The sequence below is a fragment of the Phaseolus vulgaris genome, chromosome 1 (genome assembly GCF_051622355.1).
Source record: "Phaseolus vulgaris cultivar YP4 chromosome 1, ASM5162235v1, whole genome shotgun sequence".
Taxonomy (NCBI): Eukaryota; Viridiplantae; Streptophyta; class Magnoliopsida; order Fabales; family Fabaceae; genus Phaseolus; species Phaseolus vulgaris.
The window spans coordinates 1,780,893-1,800,343 of NC_143498.1; the positions used below are offsets into that span (position 1 = coordinate 1,780,893).

The 19,451-nt window shown below is 29.3% G+C and overlaps 3 protein-coding genes across 3 annotated transcripts; all 3 read right to left on the reverse strand.

Annotated features, from left to right (window-relative positions):
* Nucleotides 1–634: 634 nt before the first annotated feature.
* Nucleotides 635–2,854, reverse strand: LOC137816346 (L10-interacting MYB domain-containing protein). Its single transcript, XM_068619445.2, has 3 exons — nucleotides 2,590–2,854; nucleotides 1,573–1,908; nucleotides 635–1,498 (listed from the first exon to the last, which is right to left on the reverse strand). Exons 2-3 carry the CDS (start codon nucleotides 1,900–1,902, stop codon nucleotides 914–916), a joined length of 915 nt encoding a protein of 304 aa, XP_068475546.1. The 5' UTR covers nucleotides 1,903–1,908; nucleotides 2,590–2,854; the 3' UTR covers nucleotides 635–913.
* A 1,195-nt stretch (nucleotides 2,855–4,049) lies between these two features.
* Nucleotides 4,050–6,226, reverse strand: LOC137816343 (elongation factor 1-delta). The gene is made up of 8 exons (XM_068619441.2): nucleotides 6,082–6,226; nucleotides 5,711–5,819; nucleotides 5,512–5,628; nucleotides 5,220–5,307; nucleotides 4,976–5,102; nucleotides 4,753–4,866; nucleotides 4,365–4,526; nucleotides 4,050–4,241 (listed from the first exon to the last, which is right to left on the reverse strand). Coding segments are annotated over exons 2-8 (696 nt in total). The 5' UTR covers nucleotides 5,797–5,819; nucleotides 6,082–6,226; the 3' UTR covers nucleotides 4,050–4,239.
* Nucleotides 6,227–8,994: 2,768 nt separating this feature from the next.
* Nucleotides 8,995–13,134, reverse strand: LOC137816348 (cytokinin riboside 5'-monophosphate phosphoribohydrolase LOG1). Its single transcript, XM_068619449.2, has 7 exons — nucleotides 12,740–13,134; nucleotides 12,186–12,283; nucleotides 11,987–12,017; nucleotides 11,697–11,796; nucleotides 11,117–11,187; nucleotides 10,039–10,182; nucleotides 8,995–9,237 (listed from the first exon to the last, which is right to left on the reverse strand). The coding sequence occupies exons 1-7, from the start codon at nucleotides 12,866–12,868 to the stop codon at nucleotides 9,172–9,174; spliced, it is 639 nt and encodes a 212-aa protein (XP_068475550.1). The 5' UTR covers nucleotides 12,869–13,134; the 3' UTR covers nucleotides 8,995–9,171.
* Between the last annotated feature and the right edge of the window lie 6,317 nt (nucleotides 13,135–19,451).

The window sequence follows — 19,451 nt, forward strand, 5'->3', positions numbered from 1 at the left end:
TAGTCTTAACTATAAACCCGGAGCAATTTTTAAAAAATATCTAACCAAACCATTTATACTTAGTTCAACAAAAGAAGCATGTCCTTTTTCGATAGAAGAAACTTTTTTGTCTTGATCCCAATTTAATATCATATGTGCATTTTCTTGGTTTTTAGTCTTAACTATAAACCCGGACACTTCTCATGAGGGTGTGTCTATCTTAACTATAAACTCGAACACTTCTCTTAAAATACGTGTCTGTATCGGACACATGTATCATACACCGATATTCATAGAGATTATATATAACTACGTGTTTGTATCTTGTCGTATCAGTATCTATATTACATAGGAATGAACAATTGAACATAAACAATTATTTTATTTACTTTTAATCAGGTGAGCGAAGCCAGTGATACTATAGAACTCTTCTGAAGTAGACCACTACCCCTGTAATTTCAAATTAAATATTTCCGAAAGAAAATCTGTATGGTAACTACCTTCGCCCTACGTTTGGAACTGTTACGAATTTAATCTAAAGTGGTTCCAAAATGGATTGAATTCTGATGTTCTAGTCATTCTAAAAAGTTGACCAAATATGTAACTAAATTAGTTCACACCCCAGTAAACTGAGCATGCTTAGCAAAGCATTAGATGATTTAAATCTGCATATATATTCCACAAATCACACTACTAATATGCGCATTTTCAACATACACTAGTTTACATTAGTCAACAGGATCAGAAGGTGCATAAAAGTCATATTCGAAGAAGTAACTATCAAATCCAGTTGAAAAAGCATGTGTATAAACAACTACGGCAAGTTGAAAAAGTTGAAACTAGGAATGGCATTACTTACAGTCAAACAAAATGGAGGGTATAAACTGAGCATTTGTGTTGTGACTATGAAATCTATGCTGATGTCTTAAATCTACTAATGTAAGGGACTTTTACTGCACTTTCCTTGTAACCATGCCAATCTTATCTTGACACTTTTTAGAGAAATGAATGTCTCCCTTAAGCTAGGGTTCTCAAAGAGATCCAGGGCAGAAAAGTAGAGCTGCTGATCAATGTCTTCTATCTCATCTAGAGCCTTAATGCAGTTTGTTATGGAAAACTTGTCATCACTTACACTTGAAACTACTGCCCTTAACCTTGAAACAGCAACCATATCTAACAAGGCTTCTGCCATAGCATTGCAGGTGTCTTGATCCAGACTAGTAGTTTGTGTCTCGTACGACCGTTTCCGTTTCCTATCTAGAGAATTCTTGGTGACCTTCTCAGAAGTTGAGATATTCCCAGGAATAGATTTAGATGTTGATGGGTTTTCATAATGTGAGACCTTAGCTTCTAGACGTGGTGTAAAGCCAGATGCATCAGTTCCAAAAGATTTGTCCAGTTCTTCATAATGACTAGACTGGGCGTATTTCCCATCAGCTGCTGAATCTATGAAGATTGTGCACAGTTGCTCGTATATTGGACAATCTTTCCCTTTAACTGTTTCGTGCCTGGGCTGTGCCTGCATACCAAAAATAGCACTATTCAGGTTAAGAATAAACAAAGGAAAAGATGGCTATAATGAAAGGAACTTACCCCTATATCATCCCACTGCTCAAAGCCAATGCAACAGGAATCATCCATTACAAAATCATTATTCTGATCATAAGCGGATTTCAAATTGTAGAAGCGGGTCCGAAGAACATCTAGATGCTTCCTCAGTTGATTGTTATTGAAATTAAGATCTGTTTGCGTATTAAACTCATCACGAATGTGATTCCATGTTTTCTTGTCAAAAACATTGTTTGGTCTATTTCCCAGTTGAATCTGCTTGACAACCAAGTCTGCAAATATCTTGTCAAGGGATGCTGTCCATCTTGTCCTTGATCGTTCTTGCTTGGGATGATTGCTGGCTTCAAGTTCCATCCACGCCTGCACAAATGATTATAATTCAATAACATCCTCATTAAAGCCCCTCCTGCACTGATCCCACTAAAATTTAAGAAAAAGTAAAAGAGCCTCTTGACTTTGAAGCTTAAACTTATCACTCAAACCAAAGTCACATATCAACAATTTCAATTTTACAAGACTACCACATTATCCATCATGACAAAAGAGGCATTGAAGAAAAAAGGTCACTCCAAACAGCATCACATAACAACATTAAAGCAAATGAAACTGAATAACAACGATTGCATTGCCATAACAATTCCTGTATTTCAAAACATTGTACAATTCAAAGCCGAAAATCTTCCATTAACACACTCATAATAACAACGATTTTGGTTTTCTTTCCAAACTTAAACAATAGCAAGCGCAGTGTTCTTACAACAACAATAATCTAGAGTTGCTGTACGTAGATAGTGTTCATTATCATCTCAATACACAACACATAAAATGTAGAGGCAAAAACCGCTGAATCAAAGAACTAGGTCGAAGCAATGCGAAGTAAATTAAAGATCAGCGTCGAAGATCAAACTCCACAACACCAGCAGAGGTAACAGAACCGTCTAATGCACTAAAAGCCTCTGATTTGATCAGATTCGTTTCACACCTCGCAAATAAAAAACAAAACTAACATTTGAAATGGAAATGAAAATGAAAAAGAAATACCTAGAGTTGAGTGTGTTGCGGTGGAGAAAGCGAAAGGGAAAGAGAAAAAGGAAAGGATAGTGTGAATACGAAAGGAGAGGAGTAGATATGAATCTGACGGCAGAGGATGGAAGAGATCGGCGGCGCCGCCGGGAACGGCCACCGCGAACCGTTACGTTGTCGGCGAGAGGTGTCGGTAAAAGGAAACAGTGCTAAGAGAAAAAAGGAAAAAGAAAAAAAAAGACAGAAAGAGAATTAATTTGAGATTTAGAAGAGAATGAGCGTTTTTTTGAATGATTTTCTGCTCGATGTGTTATTAATAATCTAAATCGTATTATTTCAATATCAGTTTAATTATATTTTAACGTTTTCAATTAAGTTTGACTTATTTTTAGAAACAGAGTAATGTAGTCTTTTTAATTTCAAATCGACGAAAACGACACTAAAGCTAATACTTTATATTTAAATAATTTAAACTTGCATTTTTTCATATTATGTTTAATGTTATGGTTGAATTTTTGTGTGTTCTGTTTCAACAATCTAATGTTAAATTTTCAATATTTTCATTATTTAATTTCTAAATTATGAAAATATTAATGATAAATAATTATTGATAATATATATGACAATATTAATAAAATGAAGAAAACTTAATAATAATTATTCGAATCAAAACACATTTTTTGGGTGATATATTTGTGTTGAAACTCAAATTTTTAAAATCAAAGATAAATTAATATTGGTTAAAATTTAACAGTCTAAAATTTTAGTTTATCTAAAATAAGATTATTTTAATTTGATATTAATCAATTTAAATTTAAACTGAATTTAAGTAATGATATATATATACACATATAAAGTATAAATTTAAAAAAAGTATATTATTTAATGAGAATATCTTACATGTTTTAATAAACGTACATTAATTTTTTTTTAAAAAACCATTATTATACACAATTAAATTTATAGATTACTTTGTAATTTTATATAATGATATATATGTGTGTTTATGTCTTCTTCTTTTTTTAACAAAACAATTTTGTTAATGATTAAAAGTTATTTCAAACTAAGAGCAAAACTCATAACTTAGTTATAATGATTAACATTTACTTTGAATATTGTGTCAAAAACATAATGAAAAAATTAGGATCTGATTTCCTTTCTTTTCAACTCACTGTTTCTCTCAATTGCCATTTTTTGCAGGGTCAGAAATATATCAGGAGATGTTGGCTAATGCACTTGCAAAACACTTTGAGATAAAGTTTCTAATTTATCTGATATTTGGATTAAACCATGAACACCTTTTTCATTAATGTGCCATTGAAGATTATTTTTCCTGTATCACTGATATTGAATCTTCATTTGTTGTTTGTTCATACTTTACAGGGTTTAACTTAAAAGGAAGCTGCTCAGGATCACCATTGAATCAAAGGCTTTTTAAAGAACACAACATGAATCAAAGGCTTTTAAAGAACACAACATAAATCAAAGGCTTAAAAGCCTAAAATGATTACTCTCCAAATAATCCGATGGCATCACACAAATAGACCAATGTATAACAAAAACAGAGTAACAAACAGGCTTCTGGAAACAAACATGAGCCCTAGAACATAGTTTCTAAATATCACAATTCCTCTGGTTGCCATGATCTCCAAGTCCCACGATTGTAGATTCTGTAACAAAGGTTGTGAAATAGCATTAGAACAAGCAGTGAAACCATATACAATATGCATCTTATCACGAAATACAAAACCACTTGGGAATAGGGATAAAAAACTCATCTAAAAAATACTTACAAATTTTATTGAAGGCTGCAATGTCACAACTCTGGACATATTCATTGACGGGCTCAACTGTGAGACGTTCCTCAATAAGATCGTCGACAGAAACTAGGTCATCCACGATAGTAAGCATAATTTGCAGTTTCTTGATGCCGTACCCAACGGGAACAAGTTTGGCTAAGACACGAAAAAAATTGATATCAGAACCACAAAAGAGGGGCAGAAAGTACCACTTTTCTCTAAATCAAAGACTAGAGAACAGCATATATAACACTAACAAATGCAGAAAAGTGAATCTTATCATTCAACTAATTTGGGAAGTGGATCAAAATTAAAAAAGTTCAAAACAGGTACGAATATCAATAACCAAACCCAAAATATATATAAATAAAAAATGACATACATGCACCCCAAAGCAACCCTTCCATGGTAACAGATCTCACTGCTTCCTCGAGCTTCTTCATGTCGGTTTCATCGTCCCATGGTTTCACATCCAACAGAACAGATGATTTCCCAGCTGAAAAATGGAATCAGCAAAAAATCAACACCAAACCAAGTGCTATAATCAGGGGAGAGAGCAGAATAAAGTTCAAAGATAACAGGTAAATGACAAATGTGAAACTTACACTCTTTCTTTTTTCCAGATGCCTTCACTGCAGCTGCCCTTTCCTCAGCTGCCTTCTTCTCTTCCTCTGTCTCTTCACCAAACAAATCCACATCATCATCGTCGTCGTCATCCACAGCAGCAGCAGCCTGAAAAAACAATTTACACTCAAAGGTCAATAACCCATTCCTGTTAAGCCACACAATGCAAAAATTACATGAAACCAAAACCACAGTCGAAATATCTATCACTGGAAAGACACTTGCCTTAGTATCAGCAGCTGGGGGAGTAGCAACAGGCTCAGCAACAAGAGATCCCTCAACAGTGACACCGGAACCCTCACCAGAAACACCACTGTGGACACAAAATTGGCATAAAAATATAATCAGGTCACTCAAATATAATCATATCCATGTCCAGTATTATACATATAATTAGAGTGTAATTCAGTATTATACATATTTTAGAGTACGTATCTCCGTGTTCAAATAGGTCAAATATAATCAGATCCATATAAAGTATTATACATATAATTGGAGTGTAATTCAGCGAACTTACGAGATTCTCAACAAAGCATCAATGTGCTTGTACCACCTGGACACATTCACATACTCAGCTGATGGAGCAGTTGGCAAAGCTGCATAGACAGTGAGATCATCCTTTGAAGCTTGGTACCTAAAGAGCACGCAAAATGGGACAATACATAAAAAACAAAGATAATAACAAAAATACAAATGAAGATGGATAAAAGCCATACCCGGTGATGTAACTGCGTGGGAGAAGGTACTCGTCAAGCTTCTTCAACCCAGAGGCAGAGCTAAGGTCGTAGAATGTGACTGCCATGTTTGCTATGTATGATAATTCTTCTGGAAAATTTGCATAACATGAATTGCAACAGCAGCAATACGAATGTCAAAAAAAGGGCAAGAAAAATGAGATGTTGGATTGAAATCCATTAATAGAATGTTTGAACTGCGAAGTGAACTAAAAAGGGATTAAACCCCCAGAATTGTAATTGTACGAAGAGAATTTGGGAATTAAGAGGGAAAGTGGTGAAATTAGCATAGGTTTTGGGAACAGAAATTGCAGAGGAAGAAATCATGTATCGAAAGAGAAGAGGTTTCTTACCAGTGCGAGAAAGGCAAAGGAAGGCAGCAGAAAGCAGAGACAGAGATTGTGAGTGTGTCACTTTCTATTTGCTTCAAACTAAAACCCTACCCCAATTTGCAATCTGGATATGGGCCATCATCAAACTGTGTTACTACCCATTCAATGGGCTTTGCTATTCTCACCTAAGTTTTACTAAGTTTACTTAGAATATGTGGCATGGGTTTGGGTTTGGAAATGAAGTTTTGGGCAATTGCATTCTGCACCCCATAGATTTAGATACTCAAATAATTAGGTGTGGCATTATGAGGTGGCTGTGTGTGGACTGTTTCTTCTTGCACCTCCATAGGTTCTTCTGTCACCCCATACACAATGTGAAAATACTTTTTTAACCTTCTTGTGTCACCCCATAGAGTAGCTTTCAGATTATGTAATCTAGACACACATTTGAAAAAAGCTTCAGGATTATGTAATCTGGAAGCTAAAAAATACTTCTAAATTACATAATCCGAAAACTAATCACGCATCTAAAAAAAAGCTTTTGAATTATGTAATCTGAAAGTTAATTACGAATTTGAAAACAAGCTTTGAGATTACTTTATTGTGTGATTTGTCGTTCGATACTTTCTTATGTATACTTAAAAATCCTCACACTAATTTCTTTTACTTAACTTTTTATTAGTGTATGTTCATAATAAACATTATCTCTAATTATTAAGAATCTCTTTATTTACATTGATACGACATTGATATCTCTAACTACAAATATCAGTGTTTTAAAATAAATATATATGAACAACCGTTTATCCCAACTCAACCTTCAAATAGTTATTAAATAATATTTGAAAAAAAGAGAGTGTTTATGTCATTAGTTAAGTTTGTTTATTCGTCTAAATTAAATTGCCATGTCAAAATCGAATACACCAAATGAATGGCTGCGACTTTGAAAAACATGGTACATAGAAATGTAATTGTCCCTATTATAGCTAATGATAAATAAATTAGAAAGTTTTGTGAAAGTAATTAAGAAAAATGTATTGTATGAGTAAGATCAGAATCAGAAGAACCTGTCAATTGTCACTCACTTTGTCCTTTTTCCTTTTTGTTTTTCACACTTGCCATCTTCTTCATTTCTTCATTCAATAAAGTCACCATCACATGTTTTCTTCAATTATTACTCTCCTTAAGATTAATTTTCAAACAAAATAAAATACCAACCATAACCATTTATTCATTGACTTTGTTGCATCTAAATAAGTTACTTTGCTAATTAATACTATATTTTCAGTCACAATCTCAACAACTCCTAATCAGTATTCGTAGCATACTCTAGTAAATTCTTCCACAATGTATATTCTAGTATCTTTCTCTTTTTTTTTCTTGTTAACTGAGTTCATATGATCAATCAAATGGGTTCAATAAACCAAAATGAGTTTATTGGAATGATATAAAAAAGGTGGCTATATGTTACTTTATATTTGAATAATTTAAATTAAAGACGAAAAAGAAATAAAAATGTGATGGTGAAAGTGACTTAATTTCGAAACTAGAGATAACAACAGCTCATAATATCATAATATAAAAATAAATGTAAATTTTATTATAAGGTTTAGTTAAATTTAAAGATCACTATTTAATATGGTATCAGATTTTTTTAGAGTTTATCATAATGAATTTTGTTAGATTTATCCAATCACTCAACTATCAAACCATCCATAAATGTATAGTTTTATACATGAGTTAACAATCTCGATAAAAAGAGGAATTATGTTACAGATTTCACATCGATTAAAAATTATAACATTTAATAATATATATATATATATATATATATATATATATATATATAAATACACGTCTTAATGAAAAAATAATTATAAGATAATTCCTACTAATTTTATCTAGAGTTTCGAATATGGAAGTTCATCATGTAAGCATTGCAAATAAATTTTTTCTTTCATTTCAATGAGTCACCATCGTTGCCTTTTCCATACCAATCTTTTAATTGAAAGCACTAACAACAACCCATTGCTAATTGTTGCAAATTACAAATTAAATAATTAATGCTGATCCAACTTATTAATCATGCTGTTGGACTTTGTCAAATTAAAAGGGAAAATGAAAGAAATTGTGCTTTTCACTTTAATTTCCATTATGTTTTAATTAACATCTCTTACATAAAAAAACCTTAATTTAAAGAAATCAAATGTGGACTCTTCATAATTCTTACAACTATTGGCATTTTCAAAAATTGAATGTTTGGTCCTTCAATTTGTACTTGCTATAGTCAATGGATTGAAAATATATTTAGGAACTTTTGTGTATAAAAATATGTTTAGTAACTTTTGTGTATGTTTTGTGATCTGGTTTAATTTTAGTATAAACTTATGAGTTAGATTATCCTTTGATACCTTATTTAAAAGACGTTGATTTTTTTTTATGAAAAATAAGATATTCCTTAGATACTTTTATTTATTTATTTTATTTATTATTAATAAAAGAAATTAGTCTAAATGATATGGTTTTTTATTTATGTGATTTTAACCAATCTCGTCATGGCATGGCATGTTATAATATATTCAATCATATTAAACTGTTTTTAAGTACATAGAAATATGTTTTATTATTAGTTAAAAAATATTTGTTTTTTATTTTTATAATTATAATAAAAATTTATATAATAAATTTAAATTTAGAAAATTAATGTATTTTTTAATTTTAAAATTGTGTTAAAATTACCAGAAATCCAATAAATATTTCTTGTGTTTTAACACTTTACTGATATATGTCTTACGAGTGTTGTACGATTCAACATGAACATACCATTTAAAAAACGTGTGCGAACCTAGTAGATTATACCACTTAAACTAATTTTATTAGGTCACAAAATCTATAAGCATTTTTTTTTTTGGTAAAATCTATAAACAGTGATAATAATGATGGAATTTTTGTCGTGTTACAACTTTGATCATAATTAACTGGTAATTAAGAAAATACAAGATGTGAGTGAAATAACTTGATTTGTATTGAGAAAACTATTTTCTAAAGAGAAAATATATAGATTGATTGATCTTGGTTAAGGGAAGTGTATGATTTTGCAATGTTATTTGTTTATAACTGTTGTTCCATCTCCCAACTCTGCTTTGGTGCCACACCACTGTGCTTCGGAACATATTCCTGGTAAAATTACCAAGCAGATATCAAATCAACAATTCACATAATAAAAGGAAAATAATGAAAAAAAATTATTGATAAAAAAGGAAAGAATATTACTGAGAAAAATGGAAAAAATGAGAATTTTGAGGATACATAATTACGATTTTTTTTACTGAAATAAACTTATTTCTATTTTAATTTCCAAACTCCACCTTGCAATGGAAAACTAACTAAATTTTGACATAGTTTTTCATGTTTTTTAAAACAATGTAAAAAAAAAATGGAGGGAAGGAGAATCTAGTAATAATTTTTGTGTGGTTATAATTTGGAATTTGTCTCATGCACCCAATCAATTCTAACTTGCACTTTGTGAATTTTTAAAATTCTAAAATTGTCTTTCATTTCAAAATTAAAAATTGAATTAAAAAATACATTCTAAAAAATAAAACCAAAATCTTATTTTTGGAAGACAAATTCAAAATATAATAATACAATATAAAAAAGAATTGAAGAAAACAAAATTCAAAAATATATTTAAAAAAAAATCTAAAAAAACAAAAATCCGAAAACATATTTCAAAAAACTAATCAGAAAGTTGTACTAAATCTTTTCTCGAAAACTTAAATATAAAATTGTATTCAAAATACCAAATCGAAAATACATTCTAATATCTATTTAAAATTTAAAAATAACATTTTTATCATTTAGTGTGAATAATAAGATTGGAGGTTGAAATTGATTAAATAATTAAATAATAAAGAAGAGTATTTTTTGCTTAAAAAAAGTAAAAATGTTGTAATTGATGTATGTATGTGTATGTACCTCAAGGTTGGAGATGAGGTCTTGGGCAGTTTGGGCAGAGACAATAATGTGACGGGCAGGTGGTGTGATGAAACCTTCGTCCACAGCATTGTCCATGAATGACAGCAACGAGTTGTAGTAGCCATCCACGTTCAACAACCCCACCTGCCACCATTTTTTCCCTTAATTTTTCATTCATTTTCTTTATCATCATCATCATCAATGTCATATAAAATCAAAATATGAAAAAAGGGTTTATTTCTTCATTAATTCATTCATATTTTCCCGTTAATGTCACATTTGTAATGGCTTTGAGTCTTTTCCATGTACACTAATTTAAGTTTTTACCATACAATCACTTTAGCTACACTTCACATATCTTTGTGTGGGTTGAGAGGTGTTTTGTTACGTATTTTGCTCTGATGTGCATTATGTTTGTTGTTTTGTTTATGTTTTGATTTTTGTTTGAGAGACACAATTCTTTTTTAACGTGCAGTCGTTTAATGTTTATTGTTTTCCATGTGAGAGTAATGGCTGTTTGAGTTTGTTTTTACCGTAGAATATTTAGAAAAATTGTTCGGTATATTTTATATATAAGGGTTGTAACACCTCTTTGTAATCCTTATGTATTTATTTATTGTTTGTTGATTAAAAAAAGTACACTCCATAGGAATAAATGCATTTTTAATGGTAAAATGGTTGATCATTCTGAAATTTTCAACCTGACACATGACACGGTTAAAGGTTTGGTATTGAATTTCTTTAAAGGTATCATCAGTGGGTTTCTCACTATCTGATTGGTGCCTAAAACCCTTGATCTATATACTGTCGATTAAAAGTTACTTATAAGACAATCAAACTAATTTTTGGTATTTTTGTTATTTTAGCTGGTGAGGTAGTTGATGGTAATTTTATTCTTATTTTTATCTAAAAAAAAATACAACTTATTTTTGTTCTATATAAATATTGGATCACTTATATTTATTTATTTATTCTCGCCATAATAAAAAATTCCACTAAGCAATTTCCAGCACTTCCTTAAACACTAATAATTAATTGAAAAGAAAACGCAGAAGTGATTAGGTTTTGGATGTCTTACTGGTTTATCATGGATTCCTAGTTGAGCCCAAGTGATAACTTCAAGTAGTTCTTCCAGAGTGCCATATCCACCTAAAATAATAATAATAAAATCTTTATTTTTCTAACATTAAACAGTGTTGCTATTACACTGTAATATGCAGAAGCAATAATGCATGATGAATAGATCCTTCATAATAACAGGTGCAGGAATCTTATTAATTGCAGCATATACAGTTGACAGTTATCATCAGTTACTGATAAAGATATCTTCACAAATTATTTTCTCTGCGCACAACACGGACAACAAAATATATATTTGGTCCCTTTTCAAAATTAAAATGTTTTTAGAATTATAGACTTCACAAATCACAACTTTAATAATAATAACAATTATTATAACAAAAGTCTTTTTCATAACTTGAGGGGAGAGTTCTCTGTCATATGCATCAACAGCAACTTTCTACATTGGTCATTGAAATGATTAAAAATTAAAAATTATATAGTTTTTAAAGTAATATTTTTTGAAAATTATATAATAAAAAGAATTTATGTGTAAAAAATTGTATTAATTATTAGAGGTTGAGAAGAAGAAAAAAAACCTGGGAGAGCAATGAATGCATCAGCTTGTCGAGCCATTTCTGCTTTGCGTTGGTGCATTCCTGACACTGCTCTAACTTCTCCTACTGTCTCTCCAGTTATCTATATTCAAATTATTCATATTTTTTATTAAAAAAATAAATAAATAAATAAGAACCATTTTAAAAAATTATTTAATTTTTTATAAAATATAAACAGAAATATGTCTCACCCATTTCAATTCATTCACATTTTCTATTTAATTCATTCACTAATTAAATTAATGATTGATTCTTAATTCAAAATAAAATACCTCTCTTGGCATAAGAGTGGTGGGAATCACCCTGCACTTGTTGAAAATGGTAAAATCATTAAAAAAATATCAAATAAAATAAGATAATTAAGTAATATTCAAATGTTTATATAGAAAAATCACATACCAATCTTCTTAATACCTTCTAAGTACGGATCTATAAAAAAAAAACAATAATAATAAAAATAAGAAAAAATACCCTAACACGTGGCGTCCACCATCAAAGACCACTTGTGAGATTAGCCCCATCAACCCAATGCTTCCTCCTCCATAAACCAAGTCGATGTTCTTCTCCACCTGCATGCATTCAATCTCATTTCTTAACCCACTAACCCTAATTCAAATATATTTGAAGGGTTACTTTGATTTTATGTACATATATCTTGGAGATTCAACATCGATTAGAGATTATAGTCTTTTATTATATATAAGTAGGTGCAAACCTCAACTTCATGAGCCGATTTTATGAGGTTGAATTAGACTTAAAGTCCACTTCATAATAATATACCTTAAAGAATTTAAAAGTGAAAACAAAGTTTTTCTCTTACTAAACTTTAGTTGTATTAAGAAATGGATTTTAAGCTTAATTCTGACTTATAAGATAAGGTTTACACCAACTTATATATGATTTGAAAGAAAAACATACCAACTTATATACTATGGTTTGAAAGAAAAACATGGTTTGTTTGAAGAAGTTAAGAATTGAGTTTGAAGAGAAAGAGAAGTTTTGTGTTGGAACATTATATGACTTACAAGTTGTTTGCCTAGTTGGACAGCAGCAAGTTGGTAGCTAGGGTTCTTGCCAGGGCTGGTGCCACAGAAGACACAGATACGTCTGAACCTTGACTTCATCTTTGTTCTGCCTTGTTCTTCAGTTTCCATGAATAACAGGGAAACTCAACAATTTGATTTTGCCTTCAATGATCGATGTGATTAATGAATATATATATGCAAACGTGTTTGTTTTTTGTTGTGTAAGAGAGGAGAAGTGAAGAAGAAAGCAATCTAATAATATAGAAAAGTGGTGAGAATTGAGAATTGGTGGTGTGTGAGTTGTTGTCTTAAATAATGTGAGAGAATGAGATGCATCTTCTTCAATGCCCCCTTCACTCCCACACCATAATATCACATATCAATGTCTCTAATGCATCATATCTTACATCATTATCTCACTTTTATCATCTCTTTTATTCTTCATTTCAAATTCCCATAATTTATTTTTAAAAAGTGTAAAACATTTCATTTGTCTTCTCTTCAAGACTTCATTGTTTTATGTGCAACTAATGTAACTTTTTATATTATCTAAGTAAAAATTACTTAAATATATGAAATTATATATATAACTTTTTTTTCTCAACAAAATTATATCACTTTATCTCGATCTCATGGTTGGAGTAGTTTTTATCACTATTTTTTTTTATTGACAATGAATAAATTAAATTAAATTAAATATTTAAGGATGTTTCAATTTATATATAAAATAATTTAAATTAATGTTTCAAGACGGATATATATACTAAAATTTTATTTTATTTTGAGTTTTTACTTTTGAATGTGATGGGAGTGATTTAAGATCTACACGGAAAGGTACAAAGTGGGTTGAAGACTTAAAAGAGGATTAGGAAATCAAATTCTTTTTTTTATGTGTTTTAAGACTTTTTTTTGTAATGGGTTGGTCCTATTTATTCTATTTTTTACTATCCAAAAAAAAATATAAAAAAATCCAGAAAAAAAAACTAAACATTCCACATTATTATCAACAAGTATATATATAATTGTACCAACTTTAAAAGAAAAGAAAAAATTTCATCAAATACATAAAACAATCACAAATCTTATAATGAAGCAATTTCATGATGAAGATGTTTGGTATTCTCACAAATTATACTTGAATAGTTTCCTCTAGGGCACTGGCTATCAACAAGATTGAACCATCAAATTAAGCAATCAATTTCCAACTATTTGTTTAGAAATGACCCTATTTAAAAAACAATATTTTTTAATAAAAATTAAGACTTTCTAACAACAAGATGAAAATAATAAAGTGATATAAAGAGTTTTTATTAATTTAAAAATACTCATCATTTATAAAGAATTTTATTTGACTATAAAGAAAGCAAGAGAGAGACTCTATGATGATAAGTTTCAAATTCGAAGCTATAATACTTTGATATATACCTAATGATATATGATGTGATGCATAAAGTGGAGTCAATAATTTGTTATGATTATAATGAACCTATTTTATTAACTATATGATACTCATCACCAATTTTGAAAAGATTTTCTTTGACTATCAACTTTAATTTAAAGATGAATCTCATAATTATTTCGAAGAAATCTCATAATTATTTCGAAGAAAGCATATGTTAATAAAATGCACTCATGATAAATTCCACTTTCCAAATTCATAATGCCACGTGAGAAATAATGGGTGGAACCAAAACAATCATGGAATCCCTGTCCCACACACAACAAACACACAAAGGTGGATATTCAGCTTCTCAATTCTTTAATGTTGCTTGGATTGTTTTTCATGTAAAAATGTATTTGTTTTCTTTTATTAAATATTTACTCAAAAAAACACAAACTTTCATGTAGACTTAAAATATGATAAAAATCTATTTGGATACACTTCTTAAATATTGGACACAAGTATCGAACATTGACACTATGATATGTATCGAAGTGAGATGTTTAATTTAAAAATTATTTATTAAATTTTTGATAATTTTAAAAAGAAAAAATGCATTATTCTTTTAAAACTCAAATTATTGTATAAATTTTTAATATAATTATAAAAATAAAAAATAAATTATTTTAAATCAACATCTTTATACTAAAAAATAATTTAAAACATATTTATACACATATAAATTTTGAATTAATTATATAATATATAAATTTATATTTCTGTATTTTATATTTTAGATATTATACATATTTCTGTGTTTATATACATATAGTTTCTGTGTTTATATGCATATTCATGATTATTCGTTATATCAACCTAATGAATTTAGCTAACATATATTAGAGAAATATATTGCCACTTTTTAGTATTCTAAATTGAAAGAAATAATATAGTAAAATATAGTAACATATATTGAACTTTGTGAGTACTCTACCTAATTATGGCAATATGATGAATGAATGGATATTCCACACTTTAATTCAGACTTATCCAATTCAGAGCTTTCCCCACAATCTTATCTAATTCTGGTAGGTGCTGCTTCTCTTTTCTTTTTCTTTTCTATATTTCTATGATTTCAAAATTACCAACCCACCCCTGAATTCATGTTTTTTAATGTCTTCAATATAACAAAATCATATACTTAGTAAACTACTTCTTGTAAATAAGCTTATGATCTTCTTTTAGAGTTTAATGTTAGTGTACACTAGTGTAAAATTAGTCTTAGGTTTTATGTCGGATTTAGAGAAAAGCTATGAAAATATGTAATGTGATAGACATTTCTGTAATTAAGTTAATTTTTTTTTTATGTTAAACTGTTTGAAATTTGACGTAAAATTTGAAAAAGTCTTCAAGAATAACTGATAATATATGAAATAACAGGCTCATAATATTAAACAAAAAATGCATTTTTGACATTCGCAATTTTATAGAAACTATATAAAGTTTTGTTTCTTAATCATAATTAGTGAGGGTGGTGTTTCCAAAAGGCAATTAAGGACATATTATAAAATAGAAAACCAGGGAAAATTGGGCATAAAAGGTGATGTTTCCTTCATAATCCTTCATTATTTTATTACATATATTTAATTCATTGAAGACTATTGACTGTACAATAGGGTCGGTTTGAACAGTAAACTTGTAGTTTTTAATTAATAAGGTTTTTCACCATCAAAGAGTACTTCGATTAGGTGTGTTTGACTGAGCAAGGTTTAAGGTTTATTTAAATTAGGGTTGATAACGTGGTTTCACATAACAAATTAGATAATTAGGGTTGAAGTTTTCATGTTTAATTTTATATATACTTTAGAAGGTAGGAGAAGAAACAAAGTTAATCAAGTCTTTCTCATTTTATATATATATATATATATATATATATTATAGGTTTTATACATTTGTATTTAAGTCTAACCATACATTTTATCACAATAACTATTATCATTTTTTGAGATTTTTATTACCTTAAGTTATTTGTGTAAATTGTGATAATGTATTTTAATTTTAATATATTATTAATATTGAAATAAATAAATAAAAGGTTAAATATGTTTTTCGTGATATTCTGTACTATAATATAGAATTGATTTTTATTCTTGGTTTAAACTTTTGACCATCCAGGGGCTTATATATAGTATAAAAATGATTGGAATAGATTTTTCTATATGTGAAACTATCTAATTTAAGATTTTACCTCATGAACTTATTGGAAGTAGTTATACTGAACATCACTCTGCAATCAAAACAATAATGAATTTTGAAAAAAAAAACTAACAATCATTTCACATAAAAAAAAAACTATTTCAATAATTTTCATACTGCATGTATCTGGATGGTTTGAAGTTTGAATCAGAAATGAAAATCAATTTTATGTACAATAAGAAACCAAAAATATATTTAACCCAAAAATAAATAAAATATGATCAAAATGACATTTTTTCAATTTCTTATGTGAATAGGTGATTAACTATTTAACAATTTGATGAAATATTCAGAAAATAAAATATGTGATGATAATTAAGGGATACAATTAATCTTGAATTTGATAATTAATTATCCTCTAGCATGGCTTTTCTTGAGTTGGGTACGTGCTATCAACTATATATCTACTCCAACGGTTGTGGGTGAAGAAAGAGCCACTTGGCATATTACTAATACACCATTCTTTTAATTGGTAAGTAGGAAAATAAATATATACATAAAATAGAGAATACCCTATGAATCATGGGGACATGTTTTGGAAGAGCCAAGAATCATGTTGCAAAAAATCAATTTCACGAAACTATTCATTATTAATAGTCATTTTAATATATGTGTTGATTAGTGAATGATTTGAGTAGGCAATAAGAAATCACTAGTTTATAACTTCATGTCATGATGGTAAGAGAAACATATTAATTCAAGGTATTTGAGACATCATCAGTTGGAACACTCAAACAATAAAAAATCAACATAAAGTTTCTGTAAAAAAAAAAATCCCTTAATTTTTATGTGATTGATAAAATTTGAAAACATTGATATCCCATCTTTTAAATAAAGTGAAAACATGCACGATATTCTCAATCAATAAATATATATTTACAAAATATTTTTGTAATATATTTTGAATGTGACAAATGGTATTATTATTAGGGATTCTTTCTCTTTCACATCGTTTTGGTATGGTTAATATAGTCGTCTTATATCAATTATGAATTGAGGTTAATGACAGTTTAAATATTTCAATATCTTTCAATTCATCGAGACATCTTTTAAGAACAAAATCATTACGGAACACTGACATTCAAAACAAATAATATATCGAATGCAATGATTGACCTAACGATACTATCAATTTGGAAACATAGGAACTCTGTCATCTTTAATAGAGGAGTGACAAATGCGGTAGAAGTGTTTGCTTTGGCGCAAGTAAATGTTTGATCTTGAATTTACGCAAAGTTTAGTTGTGATCCCTTTCCTTGCTCAAATTGGGTTCTGAATCCTTTGGACTATATGAGGATGATCCGTTAATGTTTTTTTGCATTCTAGTAAGCGGCTCTAGCTAGAAGAATGGTAATGTTAATTATGTATAAGGGTTGAACCACCCTGAAAGTGTTCCCATTGATTTTTTATTGCTGATTAAAAAAAAACTATCTGTCATACTTTTATGAAAATATTTATTAAAGAAAATCATTGGTTAAATATATAAATTTATGAACCACAAATTTGATGGTGTTGAATTAGCTAGGGTTGAAGTGATCCGATAGTGATCCTTTAAAAATAATAAATAAAAGAAGAGTTGATGATTGAAAATAATAAAGCAGCACTTTGATCTTGGATCTAGATATTTGGAATCCATGATGGGATATGCATCTTTTGGGAAACATATAAAATATATCTTGATGCTTTTTCGTACACGGAGGATACCATTACATCATATTTTTGTGGGTGAGTTTGAAGCCGTAAGCAAACTTAAAGTAGAGGGAAATGATGAAAACTACTACCATGGTAGTAGTAGGAAAATTGACGAATTTAATGTTTTTATAAAATAAATATGTAATGATAGAGAGAAAGTATATATGACAGAGGCCAAAATTTTCCAAAATTTTCAGTGAATAATAAGTTAGCATCAATCTCATATTATAGTGTTAGCATCAAAGATATAAAGACATTGACTTCTATTTTATGTTTGAAGCTGAAGTTACGTGATTTTACATTAATTTTTTTTTTTTTGGTGTTTCTCAAAGACCCATATTATTTCCTGTAGTGATATTAAGAGAATGGTTGAGTATTTGTTCAATAAATAAGTAGTATGAGATAAATAGAGTTATATATGAGCATTGTGGATTGTGGGTTAGTTCTAAAATCTTTTAGGACCTTAGATATTTGGTAATCCTATAGAGAATTTGGAGATTTTGTAAAAGAAGAGGTGGTGAAGTTTCAGGTTACAGGGACATGACTAGTTGTGTTAAAGCAGAAATTAAAGAGAATGAAATTTGGTTTGAAGAAGTAGAATATAGAGTCCTTTGGGATCTGATATCAAAGATAAATCTGATAGATAAGATTGATGAGGTAGAGTAATTGGTAGAAGTACAAAGGAGGAGATGGCACAACTATTGACTCAATTTAAAAAGATAGATATAAAAAAAATGAATCACTACTAAACAAAAGTTTAAGATTAAGTGGCTAGTTTTAGGACACATAAACACTAGGTTTTTTAATTTAATTAGGGAAAAAAATGCTTTAAGTGGGTGAGAGTTAAAGATGATGGGTGTGAGGATGTGAGGTTAGAGTGTATTTTGAGGAGAGATTCACTCCAAAAGAATAGTTTGATATTACATTAGGAAACGTGCAATTCAAGCCAATCCTAGAACACAAGAAAATGATAAGCTAATATAACCATTTTCAAAGGAGGTGAGGAAGTTGTGTGGAAGTCCAACTACTATGTATGCTAATCAATGAAAGCCCAACTAGAGAGTTAAAACCCTCTAAAGTTCTAAGGCAGATAAATATTATTGCCCCTTTTTTGTTTTGTTTCTGATAGTGGTTGAAAGTATAACAATTGGGTTAGACATTGAGTACAGAAAAAAATGCTACAAGGGGTAAAAGTAGGATATAAAGGTTTTGTGACAAATATGTTTCAATCTGCTAATGATAAACAAATGTTTATGTGTGAAGATAGTATCCAAAATATGTTGGTTATCAAGAATATTATTAGGTGCTTTGAACTCTCCTCTGACCTGAAAAACTAATTTCTCTATAACTAAAATTGGGGGGGATAGGTGTAGAGGTAAACAA